The sequence below is a fragment of the Miniopterus schreibersii genome (assembly GCF_964146895.1).
Source record: "Miniopterus schreibersii genome assembly, chromosome: 3".
Lineage (NCBI taxonomy): Eukaryota > Metazoa > Chordata > Mammalia > Chiroptera > Miniopteridae > Miniopterus > Miniopterus schreibersii.
Window position 1 is genome coordinate 23,008,738 of NC_138103.1, and position 22,120 is coordinate 23,030,857.

The window sequence follows — 22,120 nt, forward strand, 5'->3', positions numbered from 1 at the left end:
CATAAAGAAGGCTTCTGAGTTTCTTCCTCACTGGGAGGATTTTCCACGCCCACCTGAAGCGAAGGAGGCAGCAGAGGAGAGGAGGCAGAAGTGGCATCATTCCCATTGTTTGAACATCTGTCCTATGCCAGGCAGGATCAGCCCTTTTCACAACTCCAGGGGGCTCATTTATTGGAAACTACAATTCATGTGAATGGTGCCCGAGCTGTGTCATTTAGGGGCCAGGCCTTGCCTTACTGGTCTCAGTTAGTTCTTGCGATGTTACCTGACAATCTCCCCATTACACAGATGGGGGGAAAGAGGCTCAGACAAGCTATTTATCTGGCCCTGGCCCTTGCAGTTTATAAATATGGGGAGGGAGATGGAATTTGTAATACTTCCCAAAATTTGAGTGGTATTTTCAAAACCATCCAGAGGTAAATGGAGGCAGTGTCAAGCCTTGGAGTGAGGAAGGGGCATTGTGAGACATCGGATAAATCCACTGGAATCCTTTACTCCAAGGATATCTGTCAGAGAGGCAGCCCAGGCTCCACTCGGAGCCCAATGCCAGGGTATTGTGTCCATGCAAAGGAAGGGGTCGCCTCTCCCGACCTCACACAGAGGTGTGGCATGGGCTAACAGAGGCTCCCCTTCCCCCTAACTCAGCACCCAAGGCCGGGCGAATCCTGGTGAAAATGAACCAGGCCACGCAGGAGCGGGGAGGAGATATTCCACAGGGATGGAAACCCTTGTGCTGTAGCTCAGTAGCTCAAGCTTTGGCTCCAACAGCCAGGGAGCAATTCTCATTGCAGGAGAGTCTCAGAATGACTTCTTGAGGTCAGGCTCCTAAGTCAGATAGACCCGGGCTCAAATCTGTCCCTTCCTCGCTGGGTGACACTGGGCAAGCATCTTCGCCTCTCTGCGTCTCAATTTGCCCATCAGTTAAGTCAGACGTAACCTGCTGGACTGCAGCGAGGATCAGTCAGTGCAATCATGTGGGTAATGGATGCTTGGCACAGGGCAAGTGCTCACTAACCAGTAACTTCATAGCTAACCCCAGAGGAACCACTTATGGGGGTTTTCCAGGGTGGGGGGCTCCCGAGCGAGGCAGAGAGGGGCCCAGTGCGCAGCTGGCGTGGGGATTCTCTCCCTCGTCCCCTGCAGTTCCTGCAGAGCCACAAGGACCCCGGGGCCGTGCTGCTGCTGCCCTTCACCGTGTCCTGCATCAACCTGGCCGTGCCTCGCTTCTACTCGGGGTTCAGGCTGGTGGAGCGCTACGAGACGCCGCGGCAGGAAGTCTACGTCCTCTTGATCCGGTGGGTGTGTTGGTCACCGCCAGCACCAGCCTCCGTTTCCACGGAGGGAGTGGAGTGGGGGCGAGAAGGGCCATGCTCAAGCTTTTTCCAGAAAGAATTTCAAACGTAGTGCGTTTGTATGGTGTGGGTTAATAGCCGTAAAATCCAAAGGGTCCAGAGAAAATACAGGCTTTTAGTTACATCTGCCTGTTGTGCAAAATAATGACATTTTCCCAGTTGCTACAGGCCTAAGGGTTAACATTGTTCTCAGTTATATGGCAGGTTGTACACTGCACAGAGGTTCCTGGCTGAGGCGTGGTCTGGGGACCGAAATCATCCAGTGTGTCCATGAGTCAAATTGTGAGCCCCGGTACCACTGCATCAGCCAGGAGGAAGAGGCACACTTTTATAATTCGACCACCCAAATGGCAGCGGAGGGCGTGCTTGTGGCAGTTCATTGGCTTGAAGCGGGGAGCTTATTTTGACTCCCACAAAAACACTATGTGCTAGAGGTAACCCCAGTTTCATTGTATGGTAAACAATAAAACTACCCAAGTTTGTTCTTATTGCTTCTTCTTGGCCAGCTCTTGGTGTTTATGACAACAGGCCTGTACAATGCAGAGGAGGTTTCTTTCCTGATCGGTTCCAGAGCCCTTGCCTTACCATGGCTCTGAGGTCTGGCTCCTGCCGGCTCCCCAACCTCGTTTCCTACACTTCTCCCCCTTCCTCAGCGCGCCCCCAGCCTCACTGGCAACCTATGGATTCACAAACATGCCAAACTGTGTACCCGCATCTGGACCTTTGTCCTGGCCTTTCCTTCTTCCTGGAACGCTTCTTCCGCAGAGAGCAAATCTATACTTACATAAGTGTTTATAGTTTCTTCCTACAGAACTTACACATTTTTGTTAACCTCACATTTGTAACTAGGATACTTAAACACACACACACACACACACACACATATATATGTCTATGTTTTAGATCAGGAGTTGGCAAACTGCAGCCTGTAGGCCAGCCTCCTGTTTATAAATAAAGTTTTATTGGAACACAACCACCTCCATTTGTTGACATTTTCTGCAGCTGCTTTCTTGCTACAATGGCAGAAATGAGTAGTTGCGACACAGACTATTTGGCCACAAAACCAAAAATATGTACTATCTGGGTCTTCACAGAAAAAGTTTGTTGATCCCTTATTTAGGTCTGTGTTTAAAATTAATCTATATTTGTCTTACTTTCTTGAAGAAAGATCTTAGCAAGCCCTCACTTCTAGCCATCTCTCCGTGGTTAGAGATAATTGGGATTCTTTTATTGTGGTATATATCATGAAGTTTGCCATCTTAACCATTTTTTGGTGTACAGTTCAGTGGCATTAAGTAATTTGTTTTTTTGGCGTATACATTAATAATAAGTTTCACTGGTTTCTTTGCTCACCAGTGTTTATTTAATGTATCCTACTTACAACCTCCTCTTTATATTGTAAGAAGAGAAATGATTTAGAGTAGGCCTGGGGATGGTCAATTTTCTAAATACTTCCATGTTCTAACATATCTTTATTTTGCCTTTCTACTTGCACATGGGTTTAGATGGGCCAAAGACTGAATTCTAACTAACCCCTTAGGGAGTCTACAGACATTGCTCTGAGGTTTTCTGACATCTAGTGTGGTCAAATACTCACCCAGCTGCTCTCTCCAGATCCTTTGTGTTGGCCGTCTCAAAGCTCCAGGCATCCCCAGAGCTACAGCCACCTCTGAGGCAACCCTCTGCCGAGTTTGTTTTAAGCTGGGGTTTTCTCTATCTTATTTCTCCATCAACCCCTTTCATCTTTTAATCTTTCTACCCTTCATTTCTGCTTTCTATATTCCATACATTCCTCCATATTTCTACTTTTCTTGTTCTGCATTGCTTTATGAATCTTTGAGCTTCTAACTTTCTATCATTTCAATAAAACTAGGTTGAGGGTATGGTAGACATATATACTCAGTATGCCACTTTGATCTAATGCCTTTACTATGTAATTTGCATTTTTTCTGATCACTAGAGAGGTTAATTGTCTCATAATTGTATTGCTTCACAAAACATTTGACATCTCTTCTACATGAAGAGAACATGGGATAGCTCAGAAACACACTTTTTCTATCTATGATAAGCTTTTCTTTGCTAAAAGAATATCTCTCAGGAACAGCCAGATGGAAGAGATGCATGGGGCAGGGAGTGCCCATGCCCTCTCCAGGCACATCATTCTCCCAGCAACTCCACATGTTCACCAGCCCAGAAGCTCTCCAAACCCTGTCTTTTGGGGGTTTATGGAGCTTCATTACATAGGCATGATTGATTAGGTCATCGGCCCTTGGCCATTGATCCAACTTCCAGCTCTTCTCCCTCCGCAGAAGCCAGGGTGGTGGGGCTGAAAGTTCCAACCTTCTGGGTACTTCCAAAAGTCCCTCCTTAGCAGAACAAAAGACACTTTTATTGCCCTCCTCACTTAAAAAATTCCAAGGGTTTTTAGGAGTTCTGTGCCAAAAATGGGGCCAAAGACCAAATATGTATTTCTTATAATTCACAATATCACAGAATACTAAAGTAGATATTGAGGGTCATAGTAGGGTTTGGCAATGGGCAAAAGGTTGGGGATCTGGCATTAAGAAAGACAGATTCTGTCCCTTTCTTTCACAGTGGAGTCTAACACAATGGTTCTCAACCTTCAGTGTGCACCAGAATTACCTGGAGGGATTGCTAGGCCCCACTCCCCGAGTATCTGATTCCATAGGTCTGGGGTGGGGCCTAAACATGTGTCCTTCTAACAAGTTTACAGATGATGCTGATGATGCTGGTCTGAGGACCACACTTTGAAAACTACTAGTCTAGTGACACATAATTCTTGACACACCAATCCTGAAGCCCTATTAAAACCAGCAGGTATTGATTTAAACAGCTGGGTTTAAGAACTGAGGCTGTGGAATCAGATGGTCCTCAGTTTGAATCTTTGCCATGCCCCTAACAAACTGTGTGACCTTGGGCAAGTTATTTCATCTCTCTGAGCTCCAGTTCCCTCTTGGTAAAATAGACATGAAATGCTATCTACTTGATAGTAGAGATGTAAAGATTAAGAGGGATGATTTAATAAAGTGCCTAACATAGCGTACTATCTATGGTAGCAACCAATGAATAATAGGTCACTATTATTATAATGAAAAGTGAAATCAGATAATTTTGAGATGCAACAAAAGAGGCTGTGTCAGTCAGAATAAATTAGATTATGCTACAGTAACAAGCATTTCCCCTCACCCAAATATCAGTGGCTTAAAACACAAAGGTTTCTTTCTTTTTTATGCTCTGTGTCCATTGTGGATTGGCAGGGTTTTTTTGCTCATGTTACTCATGCAGATGTGCAGGCTGTCAGAGCAGCAGTCATCTCAAATATTGCTGATGGCCATTCCAGAAGGAAGACAGTAAGTTCTAGGGTGGGAAGGTGTCTCACTGGCTTTTAAATGCTTCAGCCTAGAAGTGACACACATCATTTTTGCTCATTTTCCAGAACTATATGGCCCCATTCAACCACAGTGGGGCAGGAATTTCCATCCTATTTTGTGCTCAAAAGGAAATATTGGAAAATAGCACTAATATCTGCCACAAACAGTAATAATAGTTGTTTTCTCTTCTGTTATTCAGAAACTTCTTTCTGAAAATATCAATCATTGGAATTCTTTGTTACTATTGGCTCAACATCGTGGCCCTGGCTGGTGAAAAGGTAAGCTTTCCATTCTGTTCAGCCTTAACTTTTGTTTCTTAGCCTTTGACCACCAGAGAGGAAGTGAGCTTCTCAAGTTTCTCAAGAGTTTCTACTCATGATATTAGAACAAATATCATGTTATTCTTCTATCTGTCCATTCATTTATCCATTTCTCCATCCATCCATCCATCCATCCATGCATCTATCCATTTATCCATCCATCCATCCTTCCACCCACCCACCCATCCTTGGGCTGTGCATCCAAAACTTTCCTCTCCTCATTCACCCAAATCTAAATCCATCAGCTCATAGTACTAACTTCCTGCAGAGGTACCTGGCTGCCAGTTTCATAAACTGACCAATTCAACCTTCTAGTTTGTGCTAGCTTGCTACACCTTTAGGCTACCTTCTTAAACAAGCAGATATTAATTGATTTTTCATAAGGTTAATAAACAAAAGGAGTGGAGGGATTATTAGCTATTTATGCCTCCTGCTCTCCTGAAGAAACTGATTAGCCCTGGCTGAGAAATGGGATCCAGAGGGCATAGGACAGAAATGACAAGTGTTTAAGAGAGCATGAGAAGGAAAAGTTTGGGTACATGTGGAGAGCAAGCATTAATGAAGGAAGAAGCATCACAGAAAAAGAATAAACACCCTAAAAGCAAACTTGGTCGAAAGGTGCTTTTCTGCCAAGGGTAGGTCTATTTTCTGGGCTCCCGAGGACTCCATCAGACTGAACCACCTGCCATGCCCTCATGATTCTATAGGGTGCCAGGAGTAGATAGAAATTGAGCAGAGGCAACAGCCCCTTCCCACAGCCTGACTCTTGTTTGCCTTCCAGTGTTGGGAAACCCTCATTGGCCAGGAAATCTATCGGCTCCTCCTGATGGACTTTGTGTTCTCTTTAGCTGATTCCTTCCTGGGGGAGTTCCTGAGGAGGTAAGTGTCTGTCTGCCTTGAGTGATTAGTACCTAGGGTTGTAACTGGAGCCATTGTCTTGACTGAGTAGGAAGTATGGGTCCCTCATGCTCCCAGGAGTGCATTGTTCTAAATCTGCTATTGTCGTTTGGGATATTGTTTTCTTCTGAATGACCTGAAGTTTCACTTTGACCTAACTGTCCTGCTTTCAAAGTTCTTTTGGGTTCAGTTGGCCCTTTCAAACCTTCTTTTTAAAAAATAAAATGTTCTGGAATAAAACACAAAAGCTGAGAGCCATTTGAGATCTTACCCACCACAGATAATTTTAATATGCTAGCGTATATCCTTCCAGATTTTTCTATGCACATACTGCTTTGTATGTGTATGTGCTGTATAACTATCAAAGACAAAAATGGGGTCACACTGCACAGTTGTTGTGGAGTGTACTCTTACTAACTAATCCCAAGGCTTTGGCACCTTCCCATGCCAGTACATATAGACTTATCTCATGATTCATTTCATTGAATTTAGTTAATGCACCAATTTTTATTTTAGAACCCAGCTGTACAGAATTGAGGCAGTGTCATCATTAGCCCATGTGTAGTCCTTATTTATTTACTACTAATATGATGAGCAGCTCATTCTTTATAGACATTTACATATTTCTGCAAGCTGCCGCAGTAATAAGATGGCATGACACAGTGCTGATTCTTTCTTCAGTGGGCAGGTTAAATGACAAAATTTCTCACTCAGTCTGCCCAAACTTACTTGTACTCTAACCTCTGTTTGGGGTGTAGATATAAAGGTGAGAAGTTTTGAGAGGTTTTTTTTGTTTGTTTGACAGCAATTTTTATTGGCAACTCTTCTGTATGAAGAAATAAAAGTGGTCTCAAGTTTCCTCAGAATAAGTGGGGACCTTGGTTTCTTCCTTGTTGATTTGGAAGTAGGGAAACACCATTAATTCAACAGCAGTAACAAAAAATTTCAATTTATTTGGGTTGGAAGGGGCTGGTTTATTTGGTCATAAAAAAAGGCTTAATAAGTCAACAGTTTACCCGGCTGGTGTGGCTCAGCGGTTGAGCATAGACCTATGAACCAAGGGGTCATGGTTCGATTCCCGGTCAGGGCACATGCCCAGGTTGCGGGCTTGATCCGCAGTAGGGGGTGTGCAGGAGGCAGCCGATCAGTGTTTCTCTTTCACTGCTGTTTCTCTCTCTCTCCCTTCTTCTTCTCTCTAAAAATCAGTAAAAACATATTTTTTAAAAATAGTCAACAGTTGTATAAACAAACAAGACAATAGGTAGGATAATTTAAATAATAAGGTAACAAAATGTAATGTTCTCTAGATTTTTTAAACCACTTTAGCTGTACCTCCCCCCACCCCCATTTGAATGCATTGCCAATTCCATTTTCCCTCAATTCCCTCAATTATTTCTTCAAAAACATGCTTATACTTGGAACTTTTCAAAAATTTGTAAGGGGAGTTATGACTTTATTCCAAATTGGTGAGGGTCTCCTTTGTTGATTGTGGGAAATCTTTTGAAGGAGGGAGTTAATGGTTTGAGTGCTAAACTCAGTATGTTTTCACAGAATCATTGGGATGCAGTTTATGACAAGTCTTGGCTTACAGGAGTTTGACATTGCCAGGAACGTCCTGGAACTGATCTACGCACAAACGCTGGTGTGGTGAGTTTTGAGAATCTTCAGTGTGCTCAGTGGTTCCTGCCTGACTGTGGACTCCCAGAATCTGTCGTTTTTAAAGCTGCATGGGGGGGGTACCAAATTCAGCCTATTTGAGAACCAGGAACTTATGTCCCTTTTCCTTTATGAGGACTTCAGGCAAGAATCAAAGTAGAGCAGGAATCCCAACCTGGAGGCCCCTGGGCCGTATCTAGCCTGCAGGTGTGTGTTGCTTGTCTCACACAGTGCTTTTCCTAAAAATTTGAAATAAACATCAATATTTAAAAATCAGGAGATTTCACATAAAATTTAAAATTTCTGGCTTCTTCCAAAAAAGGGAAGATGTAGCCTATTTCCCGTTATGGTAATAATTGGTTGGGTCTTGAGCTGGTCTGAGCACCTCCAGTTTGCCATGGTCCCCACGTCGCTGCTCTCTTCCCAGCATAGATTTGCCATTTCCTGTTGCCCTTATGGTATTTATTTTCTTATGGTAGAAATTTTTACTTTGCATTGATGTTTCAACAGAAGTGGGAATATAAAGAGAGGCAGGAGGGCTTCACTCACTGATGTAGTAACACCCGATGGGGCCTTTGTAGCCTTTGGGTTTTGAGACCTGTTTTAGCAACTGTGCAGGTGCATGTGTGTGTGCATATGTGCCTGTGAGTGCTCACGTGTGCTTCTAGACTAGCCAGCTAGTTGCATCAGATTTTTGACAAGCTCACCTAGAAACTCAAACCAGTAGCCAGTGACTATATTTATTTAATTTAACTTGATGTAATTAAGGCCAGAATTCTTATGGTGTATTACATTCCCAGATTCCATCTATTGGAGCATTGCTAATTTGAAAGTAGGGGCTTTGGAGTTAGAAGCAGGCTCCCTCTGTATTAGTTTTTTAGGCAGCTATAACAAAGAAACTTGGATTCTGGGGCTGGCTCTGCTCCTCACTGAGGTCACTGTGCTTCTGAGCTTCAGTCTCCGCATCTGTAAAATGCACATAATAATGGCTGCCTTTGAAGTGTGTTGAGGATTAAGTCAGATGATAAATGGAAACTGCCTTGCAGTCTTCAATGTACCATACAACTGCAAAGTGTTTTATTTTCCAACTCTTAGCCTCATACAAGCCCTGGGTGATTTAGCCATCTGCAAATAACTCAGGAATGCCAATGAATTTCTTTTTAGAGGTAGTGATGCATTTGCACACTGCCAGGTAACCCCTTGGCCACTGGGCAGCTTATAAAAGCCTTTCACCTGCATTATGTCAACTAACAGGATGCCTTTGGGCAAGTTACTTAAACTCTCTCTAAACAGCTTTCTCATTCTGTCAATGGGAGAGAAAATGTTCCTAATATTACCGGAAATTGGAGCTCAGTTCAGCACCCTTGGTACTATACTTGAGTTCTGGCTAAGAAAGAATTCAGAGCTAAGACATAACACCCCCTTTCCTCCACACCCCTGTATCTGCCCCCACTCCATGTCGCCCCTGATTTCTGACACTCAGCCTTTCTCCCTCGCAGGATTGGAACCTTCTTCTGCCCTCTGCTGCCCTTTATCCAAATGATTACTCTTTTCATCATGTTTTACGTGAAAAATGTGAGTCAGTCTGAAGCTGGAGCCAGTCAGCTTGTCTCAGCCCCATGTGACCCAGTGGTGGTTGGAATTGAGGGGGGTGTGTGGGGGGGGCTGGAAGGGTGTTAGGGAGCCAGTGTCCGGCCAGGCACCCTCTGGCCTGCTCGCAGCTCATAGGTGGCCACTTCTCTCTCCTCAGTTCAGCCTGATGATGAACTTCCAGCCCCCGAGCAAAGCCTGGCGGGCCTCGCAGATGATGACCTTCTTCATCTTCTTGCTCTTTTTCCCGTCTTTCACGGGAGTCCTGTGCGCCCTGGCCGTCACCATCTGGAGGTGGGCACGGCGGCCTCAGCATGGGGTCCTAGGGCGGGGGGGGGGGTGTTCTAAAATGTAGGTTTCGTTAGTATTCAGGTGTGGGAAGGCCAACAGATCAGGGGTGGTTGCCACTGAAAAGATAATTTGTTATACTCACAGATCCTAGGAAGGGGGCACACCCCACCACAAAGGGCAGAGGGACACACAGAGAGGCACCAGTGTCGTTCAGGAGGCAGAAGGAGCAATGGGGAAAGGTGGGCAAGATGCCCAGCTGGTGTGGCTCAGTGGTTGAGCGGTTACAGGCCTGATCCCCAGTAGGGGGCGTGCCGGAGGAGGCCGATCGATGTTTCTCTCTTATCATTGATGTTTCTATCTCTCTCTCTCTCCCTTCCTCTCTCTGAAATCAATTATATATACATATATATATGTGTGTGTGTGTGTGTGTGTATATGTATATGTATATGTATATATAATTTTTAAAAAAAAAGAAAAGGTGGGCAAGAGCCTTTGTTGTGATTTCCAAAGGAAGCACGAGGCAACACAGGGTTAGGACTGGCTAGTTTGAATAATTGCAGCAGGCTCTGGGGCACCGGGGCTGTCTGGAGTTGCTGGATGCCTGGCCCTGGGATGATTAGGGCAGGAGAACAGTGACCAAGGTGTGAAAGCTTGATAGAGGAAATGGGGTGAAGGGGGATGCGAGCTCTGGCTTGGTTGGTTTGCACATGAAAGACTTGCTTTGTAGGCTAGTCCTGGGAATGGCAGTCTCTCCAGGGTTAGTGAGGCCCCAGAGGCCAAGACATCAGAGTAAAGAGAAATGTATAATGCGGTGTTTAACCCCAAGTTCCCTTGCTAACCAACAGACACTACATCCAAGGGAGAGAATAAGTCTGAGTTAGGTGCCCACCGTCATGACTTGCACAGCTCCCCCGCTTTCCCCAGAATAGCCCAGTTTCTTCTTCTGCAGAACAGACGGCATCTAAATGAACTGAAAGGTCCTGTCTGATCAGGCTCCCTCCTGCTTCACCAGCCTCACCCGCATTGGCTCCATCTTCCTCTGGCCCCACAGTCCTCCCTCCATTCCTGGGACTCTGGGAGCCCCTCTCCACATGGGCAGGGTCCTCTATTGGAAGAGCTCTCCCCACTCTCTTTGCTTGAGGGCCTTCTTTCACCCTCTGGTTCTTGTCTCAAACGTCATCTCCAAGATCTGACCTTCACAACCATCTTTGTCTGCTGTCAGTCCCACCTCTACTTTTCTCCCAGGCTGGTTTCTTTTTTTCATTCCATAGTTCACAATCAGAAATGCCTTGGCTTGAATCTCTGTTTAGTTGTTTGCTCCTTGGTTGCCCAACTTTCCCACTAGAGCATAAATCTGAGAGGGCAGGTACCATGTCTGTCTTGTTTACTACGGATTCTCCAGTGCTTAGTATCTAGCACAGTGCCTGGTACAAGTGCAATAAACCTAGAATGAATGAATGCAGGAATGAAGAAATGAACAAAGAAGTTGATTTTTAGGATACATGTGGAACTGGAATCATTGACAATTCTAGTGGCATCAGAGCAGGCTAGTCTGTTTCATGATGTCCTTGCTACTATTCTCTTTTGTGTCTCTTCTTAACCAGTTCCTTTTTGCCCTCTAGTTTCTGCCTGCTCATAAACTGACTGCACGTGGCCATCGCTGCCACAACTTCAGATTCCATAGATTACAGGGTCCCCTCTTCATATTTCTTAGTTCAAGTTCCCAAGAAGGAGAATCTGGTTGCCCCAGTTCATTTCTTTGAGCCAGGGTACCACAAAGGCTACTGTCTTGTCTCTGGATTGACCACCTTTGGGTCAGGTGATACTCCTGTCTGAAAGCTGGTCCTCAGAGTGTGGGTCATGAGTATAAAATATTCCAGCTGAGGCTGGGAGAAGGAAGTTTCCTTTGGAAGGGAGGTGTGGGTGGAGCAGGCAAGGACTGCTGGTTCCAGAGCCCAGAAAGGACGCCCTGACTGTAGTTCAGACTAGACTAGAGTTTCATGCTAGAGATGTTTTTCTGTCCCTTATTTTACCAGATTGAAACCGTCAGCTGACTGTGGCCCGTTTCGAGGACTGCCCATCTTCATTCACTCCATTTATAGCTGGATTGACACCCTTAGTAAAAGCCCCAGCTACCTGTGGGTGGTTTGGATCTACCAGAACCTCATCGGGAGTGTGCACTTCTTTTTCACCCTCACCCTTATTGTGTTGTAAGTGGGGCACCTTGGCCAACATTTTATTACAGCACGTGGACAGCCAGCCATGGGGACGTTCGACGGGAAAGCAAAGGGCTACGTCACAGCTCAGTGTTCTGGATGATCCTGATTATGCCCTTAAGTTTTTAAAAAATATGTATTTAATACTATCTTAAGGTTTTTGTTTTGCCTGTTTTATGAAGAAGGCAATACCTGCTCTGCCCCTCTTAAAGGATAACATGAAAAAATGGGGGGGAAATGGATTTGAGCATGCTTAGGACAATTATATGTGTGATTCTTTCTGAGATTGTGACATATTAAAATGGGTTGGGCATTATTGATATATAGGATAGTGTATTTTCATTTTCAAATAGGGAAAGATCAAATTTCTGACTTCTTGTGAAAAAGTAGATCTGCCAAGACTGGGCCCACGTGCACACTTGGTTGGCTGACTCATGGCCCGCCCTCTTTGGAAGTGCAGCTCTGATGTGTTTGAGATCGCAGGTCCTTGTGTAGAGAGACGCCCATGTGGCTCTCAGGCCCGCCCTCCCCAACATGGGGCCGCTTGCCATTGGCCTCTTTAAAATGGAGAGTTCTCCTAGTGTCTTGATCCTTCAAGCTTCTAATTCACTGGGAAGCTTGTTGGAAAAGTGGAATCTCAAGCCCTACCCCAGTCCTATAGAATCAGCACCTGCATTTTAACAAATTCCCAGGAAATTTGTATCATGCTGAAGTTTGAATAGCACTGTCCAGATTCATAAATTCTGCCTGCACATTAGACTCACGTACATTTTCATTTCTGGCCCCACACCCAGAGAAGCTCAATTCATTGATCTGAAGAGGGGCCATGGCATGAGTCTTTCTACCAACTCTCAGGTGGTTCCATGTGCAGCGTGAGGACACCCATTAAGATAAATGTATTTAACCTGGAACTGCACCAGACACAACTTTTCAGGAACACGGTTGGGCCAAAATCCATTTTCAAGCAAATGTTCCAGTTCCTTTGCACCCAATTGTTATTCAGAGCCTGCAAAACACGGGCAAGTGCCTGCCATGCTTTCTGTTCTTCTCTTCTAGAATCATCACCTATCTTTACTGGCAGATCACAGAAGGAAGGAAGATTATGATCAGGTTGCTCCACGAACAGATCATTAATGTAAGTTCTGTTGAGCCCATCTGTTATCCACCCCCTTTGACATTTTATAATGGAAATTTTCAAACATATTCCCAAACAGAACAGTACAATGAACCTCCCCCTGCCCACCACTCACCCCAACAATCATCAACAACTGTGTATTCTTATTTCATCTAGCCACTATCCCTTCACTGCAAATCTCTGGGTTATTTTAAAGAAAATCCTAGACTTTATACCATTTTATCTGTAAAAACTTTTATATGCCTAAGATATACAGACTTTTAAAGAAACATAACCACAATACCAATCATCACACCTAAAAGAAAACTTAATTCCTTATTATCATCCAGTACCCAGCAATGGTCAGATTTCCCCGATGGTCCCATTGAGTATCTTTTTACAGTAGGGTTGTTCAAATCAGGATCTGAGAAAGCGCCACATGTTGGATTTGGTTGGTATGTCTTTAATGTGTCTTTCAACCTATTACAGTTCACTCTTCCTCTCTTCTGCCATTTATTGTTGAAGAAACCAGGTCATTGTCTTGTAATAGTCCCCACATTCTGGGTATATATGATTTTCAACCTGTGGTGGTATTTGGCACATTCCTTTTTACTTTTTATTTCCCATAAACTGGTGGTGGATTTAGAGACCTTTGGCCAGCATGCTTCACTGATGATGCTATGTCCTTCTTATGGCATTTGAGATATGAAATGTGCTTGTCTTTATTTTGTGTGATGTTAAGAGTGATTAGTGAACCCAAGCTTTGTTAGCTTGACCCATCCATCGTAAAGCTCCTATCAGCCACCTCTCTAATGGATTTAGCAGCCTTTGATGAGTATTGCCTAGAAGATCCATTTATTTCGTTAGGGATTACAAAAGAATGTTATTCTAATTTTAGAATTTCTTCTGCACTTGTTAGCTGGAATTCTATAAAAGACGAATTTTTACTCATCTTTGATTTGAATTTTTTTCACCATTTCCTTGAAATACACCTGACACAGGAAAGGCAAAGTAAATGCAAGATTCTTCCCCTTTATTCCCCAGTTTTCAAAATGCCTACTGTATTAGTTTCCTAGGGTGCCATAAATTTACCACAAACTTGATGACTTAAAAATACAGAAATTTATTGTCTCACACTTCTGGAGGCCAGAAATCCAAAATGAAGGTGTCAGCAGAATTGGTTCCTTCCGAAGCCCTGAGGGAGAATCCAGGCCTCTTCCTAGCTTCTGACGGCAGCTGGCTAATCTTGGTGTTTCTTGGTTCAGAGCTTCATAATTCCAATCCCTACCTCTGTCTTCACAAGGCCTTTCTCTCTGTATGTCTGCTTCTCCTTCTCTTCCATGGACTTGTCATTGGATTTAGGGTTCACCTTCATCCAGAATGATCTCACCTCCAAATCCTTAATTTAATTACATCTTCAAAGACCCTTTTCCAAACAAAGCCATGTTCACAAATATTGGGGTTAGGATAACTTGGACATATCTATTCAACCCACTATACCTAGTAACCTTCCAAATGTGGCCAGTGAGGATTTTTAAATTATCATTATGAATTCATGGCTTTAAGTCTATTTTGGCATTTATCAATTACAGTCATTTGTTTATACTTAAATAGCCTCCCTTTTTGCTAGTGGAAATCCTTTTGAATTAGCTCCTAGGTTCTTTTGACATGACTTCAGAGGTGGTTGGTAGCTTCCTTGCTCTCTGGTAAAGTAGTTTCCAGATTCATCTTGCTCATTTCCTGTCCCAGAACAAGAATCAGCCATTTTTTTCAATTTATTCAAGGAGTCCCGGTGAAATGGTATTTAGAGTCCACAGTCTAGGCACAGGGATGCTCATTGCTACTGGGAAGGTTTCCTTCTAAATATCAGCATAACCATGACATGAGTAGTATGCCTAAGAACATGGGAAAGAAGCAGGACTACCCAGGGTTCTCCCTGCTTGAACCATTGGGGTTTCAGATCTTCTGAGTTGGTCCTTTTGGAGCATCACACATATTTTTCTGATGCAGGACTCTGAATGGTTTGGGCAAGTCCTGCGAAGATCTGAACATGGGAGGGATTTGATTCTAAAACCTCCAGTAGTAAAGGCCGTGTCGGGGTGGTGTCTGGATGGCATCATTTCAGGGAGGCGCCATACGCATCGCCACAGGCCTGCCTGCTTGGGAGTCTAGCCCAGAGGATGGCTCCCAAAGACCGGGACATTGTCTCCAAAAGAATCCAGACAAAGAAGCTAGGAACAGGCATGGCAACAACCCTTCCCAATATGATCACCTGCATCAGAACTCCTGAGTGCTTGTTAAAATGCAAACTCCTGTTACCCTTTCCTCTTCCACCCAATAATGGCAGCAGATAACATTTGTTGAGCACTTACGTGATGCCTGGCATTGTGCTAAGTGATAAACAAAAATTTGTATTAAATTTTCATTCCTTGTTCGGGGCACATACATGTCTTGAAACCGCTATTTTAAAATTAAGGAAACAGACTTACAGAGTGAAGTGATTTGCCCCCAGTCACAGGGATAGTTAAATGGTAGGATTTGAGCCAGGCAACTCCAAAATTTGTGCTCTTAACTGCAGTACAGTTTTGCCTCCCTGAGTCAAAATCTATTGGAGAAAGCCAAAGAATTTGCACTTTGCGAGCTCTCCAGGTAATTCTAATTCACTCTAGAATAAGGAAATGGCTGCTATATGTGAGAGATTTCAAAAAAAAAAAAGTCTGCTACATCCAAGACTGCTGGGGAGCTTGTTAAAAATAAGAATTCCCAAGTTCAGCTCTACCTTAGAGAAGAATTCCAATTAGTAACTGCAGAAAGAATGAGGGGTACAGACAATTATCACAAAGCAAATAGCACAGTAATTAGTGTTGCAAGTGAGATCCACTCGTGGATACTAAAATTAACGGGTGAAAGTTGAAAGAAAAATTCCTGTCACCTGCAACAGATTCGCAGGAAAGCAACTCACCCTCCCTTTGCTTTCTATATGCCTTCTTCCTTTCTTCCCCTCCCCAACTAGGGAATTATTTAGCTGAGTCTATTCCATTCGCACAGATAGCTTCGACAGGTGAAATACAGTTGATGTCCTTAGACGCAGAGCTGTAAGCTTTGACATCGTCGGGGGGAGGACAGGGCAGGCCCAGGCAATGCTGGGTGCCCACGCAGGGTTCTGGGACAGAGGGAAGGCCCAAGGGGGATACAGGAAACCATTTGCCCCGGGCCTTCAGACAGTGGCATGTAAGTTGCTTCTAGCAACCAGGCTGGAGAAGACAGCTACTCAAGCCTGCTCGGGGAATTGCTTTAGAGGAGAATATTCTAATTCAGGAAGGCTTTGGGGGATAATTTGGCTTTGCTATGAAATGTTTCTTTTCTTTGATCAAGAGAAAACGTGGCAGCAGCCATCCAATGGACCCCACCCGCCTAAAAATAAACTTTTCCTTCATTTACTTCTCAACCCCACACCCTCATTAACCCCCCATGTCTTTGTTTTTATTTTTCTCCTTGGCAGGAGGGCAAGGATAAAGTGTTCCTGATAGAAAAGTTGGCTAAGCTGCAGGAGACAGAGAAGAGAGCAAACCCCAGCTCAGTCACACCGGGGAGGAGAGACTTGGAGGTGAGGCTGGCTGGAGGCTGCCTTGGGATCCCTGTGACACCTGCTTGCCTCCCTGTGAAAAGGGCATCAGGGAGCTAGAATCATATGAGGATACTTCACTTTCTATATTTAGACATTTCTGTATTTTTTATTTAAAAAATAGTACTCATTCATCCGATCCTTTCCATGCCTGGGCGTGTTCTAGGTGCTGGGTTATTGCAGTGAACACAGCAAAGGCGCTGCCCTCGTGAAGCTTGCATCCATCTTTTCTGTAACCCAATCATACCAAAGTATATCCCACCGAGATGAAAAGCGCCCTGAAATCTCACCCCACTGTATTAATGCTCCAGTGTACATTCTTCCAGATCTTTCCCCCTGGGTATCTGCAAACATACATGCATCTAACATTTTTGTTTATTTTTTACACTATACACATGTATCATAACCCTCCCCCCTTAATATCTTGGACATTGTTTCAGTCTCTACATATTTGGACATCTGAGTTGTTTCCATGTTTTTTAAGATTAAAAACAGCGTGTAATGAAACGTTTTTGTTATAATTATTTTTTATGCAAGTATTTCAGCCACAGGACGCCCACATGATAATGTTAATAGATATTGCCGTAGCACTCTCTTAAAAAGATGTTACCAGTTTCATTCTTACCACGAGGGTGTAAGAGATGTCTGGAACCATGATTCCAGGGCCCATGCTGGCTTCCTTGGTAGCCTGGAAAATACAGATAAACAGTCAGTCCACCTTAATTCAGATGCCACTGGTTTTGGAAGTTATGATCTTGTCAAAAGACTGCTGTGTCATCTACTATCTGTGAGATTAATACTGTCAGCACCATCAGGGGATCGAGAGGCTCAACTCTAGGTCCTATGAAGGCCGGGAGCATGTCTACACCCTTGCAGCCCCAGGTCCCAATCTGCTACCTAGCATATTGTAAATGCTCTGTGAAATGAGTGGGGGGGAAAATCAATGGAGTCAAGTCCCTAAAAAACACAACAAAACATGTTCGATGTTTCTGTGGTTGAGCCTTGTTCTTAATCTGTCACCTCTCGGTTTCACAATGGTGGAGGCTCACACGTCTTCCCAGCTGTGCAGCAGGACTGGGGTCTGCGTTATTTTCTGGTGGTGAGGCTGCCTGTTGTCTTCTTTTTCAGGAGCCAGGCCCTTTGCACGCCAGGGAACATGACGCTGCTCATGGTGAGTAACCGAGTTGGCACTGAAGAAGATCTAGTTTATCTAGGTGACATATCCCAGGGAGAGGATCAGAATTGCTCATGAATCAATTACTCGTTCAGTTGCAAGAACCGGCCCAAAGTGGCTTTAGCAAAAACCCAAGAATAATTCTTGCTTCAACAGCTGGAGCTCCCCATATGTCACAAGAACCCGGTTTCTTTCTGTTTAGTTTTTTTCCATGTTAGCTCCTTTCTCGAGTAGGCTCTTCCTAATCATTGCAAGACACCTTTTTCAGCTTCTTCTGTCAGTTGGCCAGATCTGAGTCACAGGCCTCATCTGTAGATACAGGTGGGACAATTATACAGACCACGGGGGCTGAGGTTGGGGAAGGGTGGCTTCCCAAAGAAAACCTGTGGCTGATGCCAGAAGGGGAATGAATGCTGGGGAGGAAACACACGAACCAATCAATTCATCTTTTGGGGAATAGCAGTTACTGACGGCATCTGGTGCCAGGCGTTCAAGGGGGAGAACTGAAGGAACTTAAAAGGAGGAGGCAAGGAAGGCACTAGAAGCTGAGCACTCTCGGAGGCCAATGTGGCCTTCCCCTTGGAGGGTGGGGCAGTGTGTGTCTGTGCTAACAACTCTTCCCTGTGTCAAACCCAGACCTGCGATTCAGGCAATCAGTTCAAGGAAATAATCCAAAGGCCTGAGGATTATTGCGGTAGCCAGACACCAATCAAATAAGGAAAGAAGATAAAGACAGAACAACTTCTTCCATGACGCCTTTCGGAGTTTCTCAGGAGAGAATTCAAACTATTTGCCAGGAGTGGGAACTGACCACAGTGTAAATAACTGGAGTAAAACTGGCCATTCCCTGCTGCTATTTTACACTTGAATTGCTGATTTTTTAAGATAAAATATTTGGGATTTTCTAATAAAGACTGTTGTAATATTTTAACTAGTTCACAGAAACCTGGGAAGAGATAACCTGGGAATGATGTATTTTATCTTTAAGAGATGAGCATATGAATTATTGATCCTTAGAAAGCTCTCCCCTCAGACCTCTCAGACCTGGCAAAGGTTTAGAAAGTAGTGCTAAGACAAGTGGTCCAGCCTGAATAAAAATGTGATTCTCTGTCGTGAATGTGATACTTCTGAATTGTGGGACCTGCATTTGTTCATGACTTTGTGCTGAAAATGTCCCCATGTTACCCAAAGGTGAAGTAAAACCAGAAGTCTCACCTATGAACTTTATTACATGTCAAGTACATGAGTTTTTGGGGTTGGACTGGGGTGGGGAGGTGTGGACTAGGACTCTGCTCTGTGAGATTTTATACATGACCATTAAACATAAAAACAGTGGTATGTGTGGAATATGTGTGTGTAATGAATAGATATGTGTGTATATATATACATATGCATACACATATATATAGCATTCTTCTGCAGATTTGTCAAGTGATTCACAAGGTCAGGACTGTACTTAAAACTGAAGGGTCCAGCAGGAAGGTACAATTACCAGACTACTCAAGGTGGGGGGAGTCTCCTCATGAGTAATCACTGTCATGGAATCTAATTGGAACTGAATTTAGGAAACATTTAAGATACACTTGGAACTCAAACATCTAATCAGTGTTCAGTCATGGATTCACTTTTTCATTCACTTATTTATTCGTTAACTCATTTCATCAACTGAATTAATTTCTTTTGGTATCATCTTTGCTAGTGGTTGCCAATACTGTTCGTTCGTTCATTCATTCATTCATTCATTCATTCATTCATTTCACAAATAGGTGCCAAGTGGTGACCAAGATAGTGAACAATTCGAGACACAGCCTCTGCCCTCATATGCTTACTGTCTAGCAGATTCATTTAGACAGGAACTTAATAATTAAACAACAATTATCATTGTGATAGGTCTTATGAAGGAGAAGCCGAGGGGACAATTGGGACACAACTTGTCTATGGGGTTAGTGAAGGCAGCCTGTGGAATTGATGTTTGAAGTGATTTCTTTCCCCTCTGTGACATCTTAATGCTGCTTGTGTTTCTCTGGCTTCTACATCGAAATGTGAGTTCCCTCTGAAAGCGTCATTTCTGCTGACTTGCCATATGCTAAGGGTTTATATTTCCATTCACCACCATCCTTTCCTCCACTTCCATAAAACCCCTGCTTCTCCTGGAGGTTTAGACACAATAGAAAGATCTAGTCTGCAGGCCTCACACACACATTTGGATGTGAGGATGCTTTTAACACTTGGTCTTGAGATAGGGGATGTATTAGTTTCCTGGGGCTGTCATAACCAAATACCATGGACTGGGTTGCTTAAACAACACAAATTTATTTTCTCACAGTTCTGGAGGCTAGAAGTCCAAGATCAAAGTGTTGGTCTCCATAGTCTTGGTTTCATCTGAGGCCCCTCTCCTTGGCTTGCGGATGGCCACACTCTTGCTGTACCCTCACACGGCTTTTTTCCTCTGTGTGTGCACATTCTGGTGTACCTTTATGGTCCAGATTTGCTCTTCTTAGAAGGGCGCCAGGCAGATTGGATACGACTCACCTTAATGGCTTCCTTTTCACTTATTCACCTGAAGGCGGAATCTCCAGAAAAGGTTACATTCTGAGGCACTGATTTCAGCATATGATTTCAGCATATGATTTGGGGTCAACACAGTTTGGCCCATAACAGGGGCCAGCTCTCCCCCAGTCCCTTCGTAACCTCCCTTTGGGCTTCAGGGTTCTCAGTGCTGGCTGCCCTAAGAATCACATGGCAAGCAGGCCAACAACAGCCAGCCCCAGCCCCTGCTCTAGATGAACTAAATTGGGCATACATGCTTTTTCTTTAAAGCTCCCCAAATGGCTTCAGTAGGACGCCACGGCTGAGAACTACTGAGCTAGGATCTAGAGTCGTCCTTCCCAAACTCACCTGACCATAAAAGCCACTGAGGCACTTAATATGCAAATGGTGAGCTCATAATATTGTATCAAAATCTTCAGAGGACATTCCCCATTCCCCTCTTTCAACCTTTATTTTAATTAGTTCACAATTATAAAAGTAACATAGGCTTTTCAACCCTCACTTGCAAGCTGATAACCCCTGGAATTTTAAGTATAGAAAAGGGATAGGATCTGATCCTTCAAGTGGCCTCAGTGAATGGCCCAGTTCATTTCTTAGGAGGCTATGAGATGCTTTTGTGTGAAGTTCAATTACAAAAGGAGTGACTAAAATAGCGTAGACTGGCACGTGTTTTTCTAATCTTTGAATTGAGGCCAAGTGGTAAGAATTCAGCTCATTAACAGGCACTGTCTCTCAGTATGTAGCACCTCACAGAACCCACCTAACTTCTCCAAGCTGAAACTTTTTCATAGCATTTCCATGTCTGATCAACAGCGAGACAGACCATTGAGAGGAGCTCAAGTGTGGCGCGGAGGGCCCCCTGCTTTGCTCCTGGCTGTACCTGCCTGATGACTGCAGTGCGGCACACCTATGTGGCGTTACTCTCCCCTCAGTGCCTCTCCACTTTAATCACCAGGCTCTTGTTACAAAGCAGATCCTAATTTGTGAGATCAGGGAGGGGGCCTGAGAGTCTGACTTTCCATCTAGTACTATGGGTCTGAGGCGCATGCCCTGAGTAGTATGGTTTTAGAGCATCCCCACATTTTTTTTCTTATTTTATCTTTATAACAATATTATTGCACTGTTAGCACATTTTTCAAAAACACTTCCACTTTTATCATTGGACCCTTATAACGTTATTGCTATAAGACAGTTGGTGCAAATACGATCTCCATTTGACAGATGATGACAACTTAGACACACAGGTTAAGTGATTTGGCTGAGGCCTCATAGTGAGTGGCAGGATGGAGGACTTCAAGTTTTCTCTAGCTCAGTGGTTTTCGGAGTTGTGCACGTGTTAGAACTGCCTGGAGGGCTCGCTAAAACATCCTGAGCCCCACCCAGAGTTTCAGTAGTTCTGGGATGGGTTCTGAGAATTTGCGTTTTTAATAAGTTCCCCCATAGCTGATGTTGAGTAAGTGTCTCAAAGGACAACATCTGCCGTGCCTAGCTGATATCCAGCCTCTTCTTAGTACCTGGAGTTCTACAGGGATTTTGGGCACAACAGAATATACAAAGTTATTAATCCTCAGTATTTTTGATCAAAGAAATCAAATAACCTTACCATACAGTAACTTTCACTCCATGCTAAAGAAGGTATGAGTGGATGTTTGGAGCACTTCATTAACTCACACCCTTTCTTGTCCTCAAAGCTGTGGTTTACTGTCCTATGGAAGCACCATTTCCACGTTAGAAATGGTGACAATTTCATTTAGAAATTTGCTTCTAATACAACTAGAATACTTGTCTTGGTGAAATTCTTGTCAAAACAGGATTGTAGACACCAGTCTCCAAATAAGAAAATGAGTATTGTTTAATCTAGTGGAGTTTTTAAGCCTTTTGAGGTAGGCTGTTCGATGTTATGTCTCCAGCACCCTGAGAGCAGAGGTTCAGGCCACTAAACA

At 44.0% G+C, this 22,120-nt stretch overlaps 1 protein-coding gene across 1 annotated transcript in view; it reads left to right on the forward strand.

Annotated features, from left to right (window-relative positions):
• The window catches only part of TMC5 (transmembrane channel like 5), a 45,027-nt gene extending 26,055 nt beyond the window's left edge, over window positions 1–18,972 (forward strand). The window contains exons 11-21 of the mRNA XM_081133710.1: window positions 1,144–1,295; window positions 4,944–5,022; window positions 5,846–5,943; window positions 7,513–7,608; window positions 9,117–9,192; window positions 9,368–9,501; window positions 11,535–11,708; window positions 12,771–12,849; window positions 16,331–16,435; window positions 17,582–17,624; window positions 18,264–18,972. Of these exons, the coding sequence (XP_080989836.1) occupies window positions 1,144–1,295; window positions 4,944–5,022; window positions 5,846–5,943; window positions 7,513–7,608; window positions 9,117–9,192; window positions 9,368–9,501; window positions 11,535–11,708; window positions 12,771–12,849; window positions 16,331–16,435; window positions 17,582–17,624; window positions 18,264–18,310 (1,083 nt within the window). The 3' untranslated portion in view covers window positions 18,311–18,972. The remainder of the gene's footprint in view (window positions 1–1,143; window positions 1,296–4,943; window positions 5,023–5,845; window positions 5,944–7,512; window positions 7,609–9,116; window positions 9,193–9,367; window positions 9,502–11,534; window positions 11,709–12,770; window positions 12,850–16,330; window positions 16,436–17,581; window positions 17,625–18,263) is intronic.
• The last annotated feature ends 3,148 nt before the right edge of the window (window positions 18,973–22,120 follow it).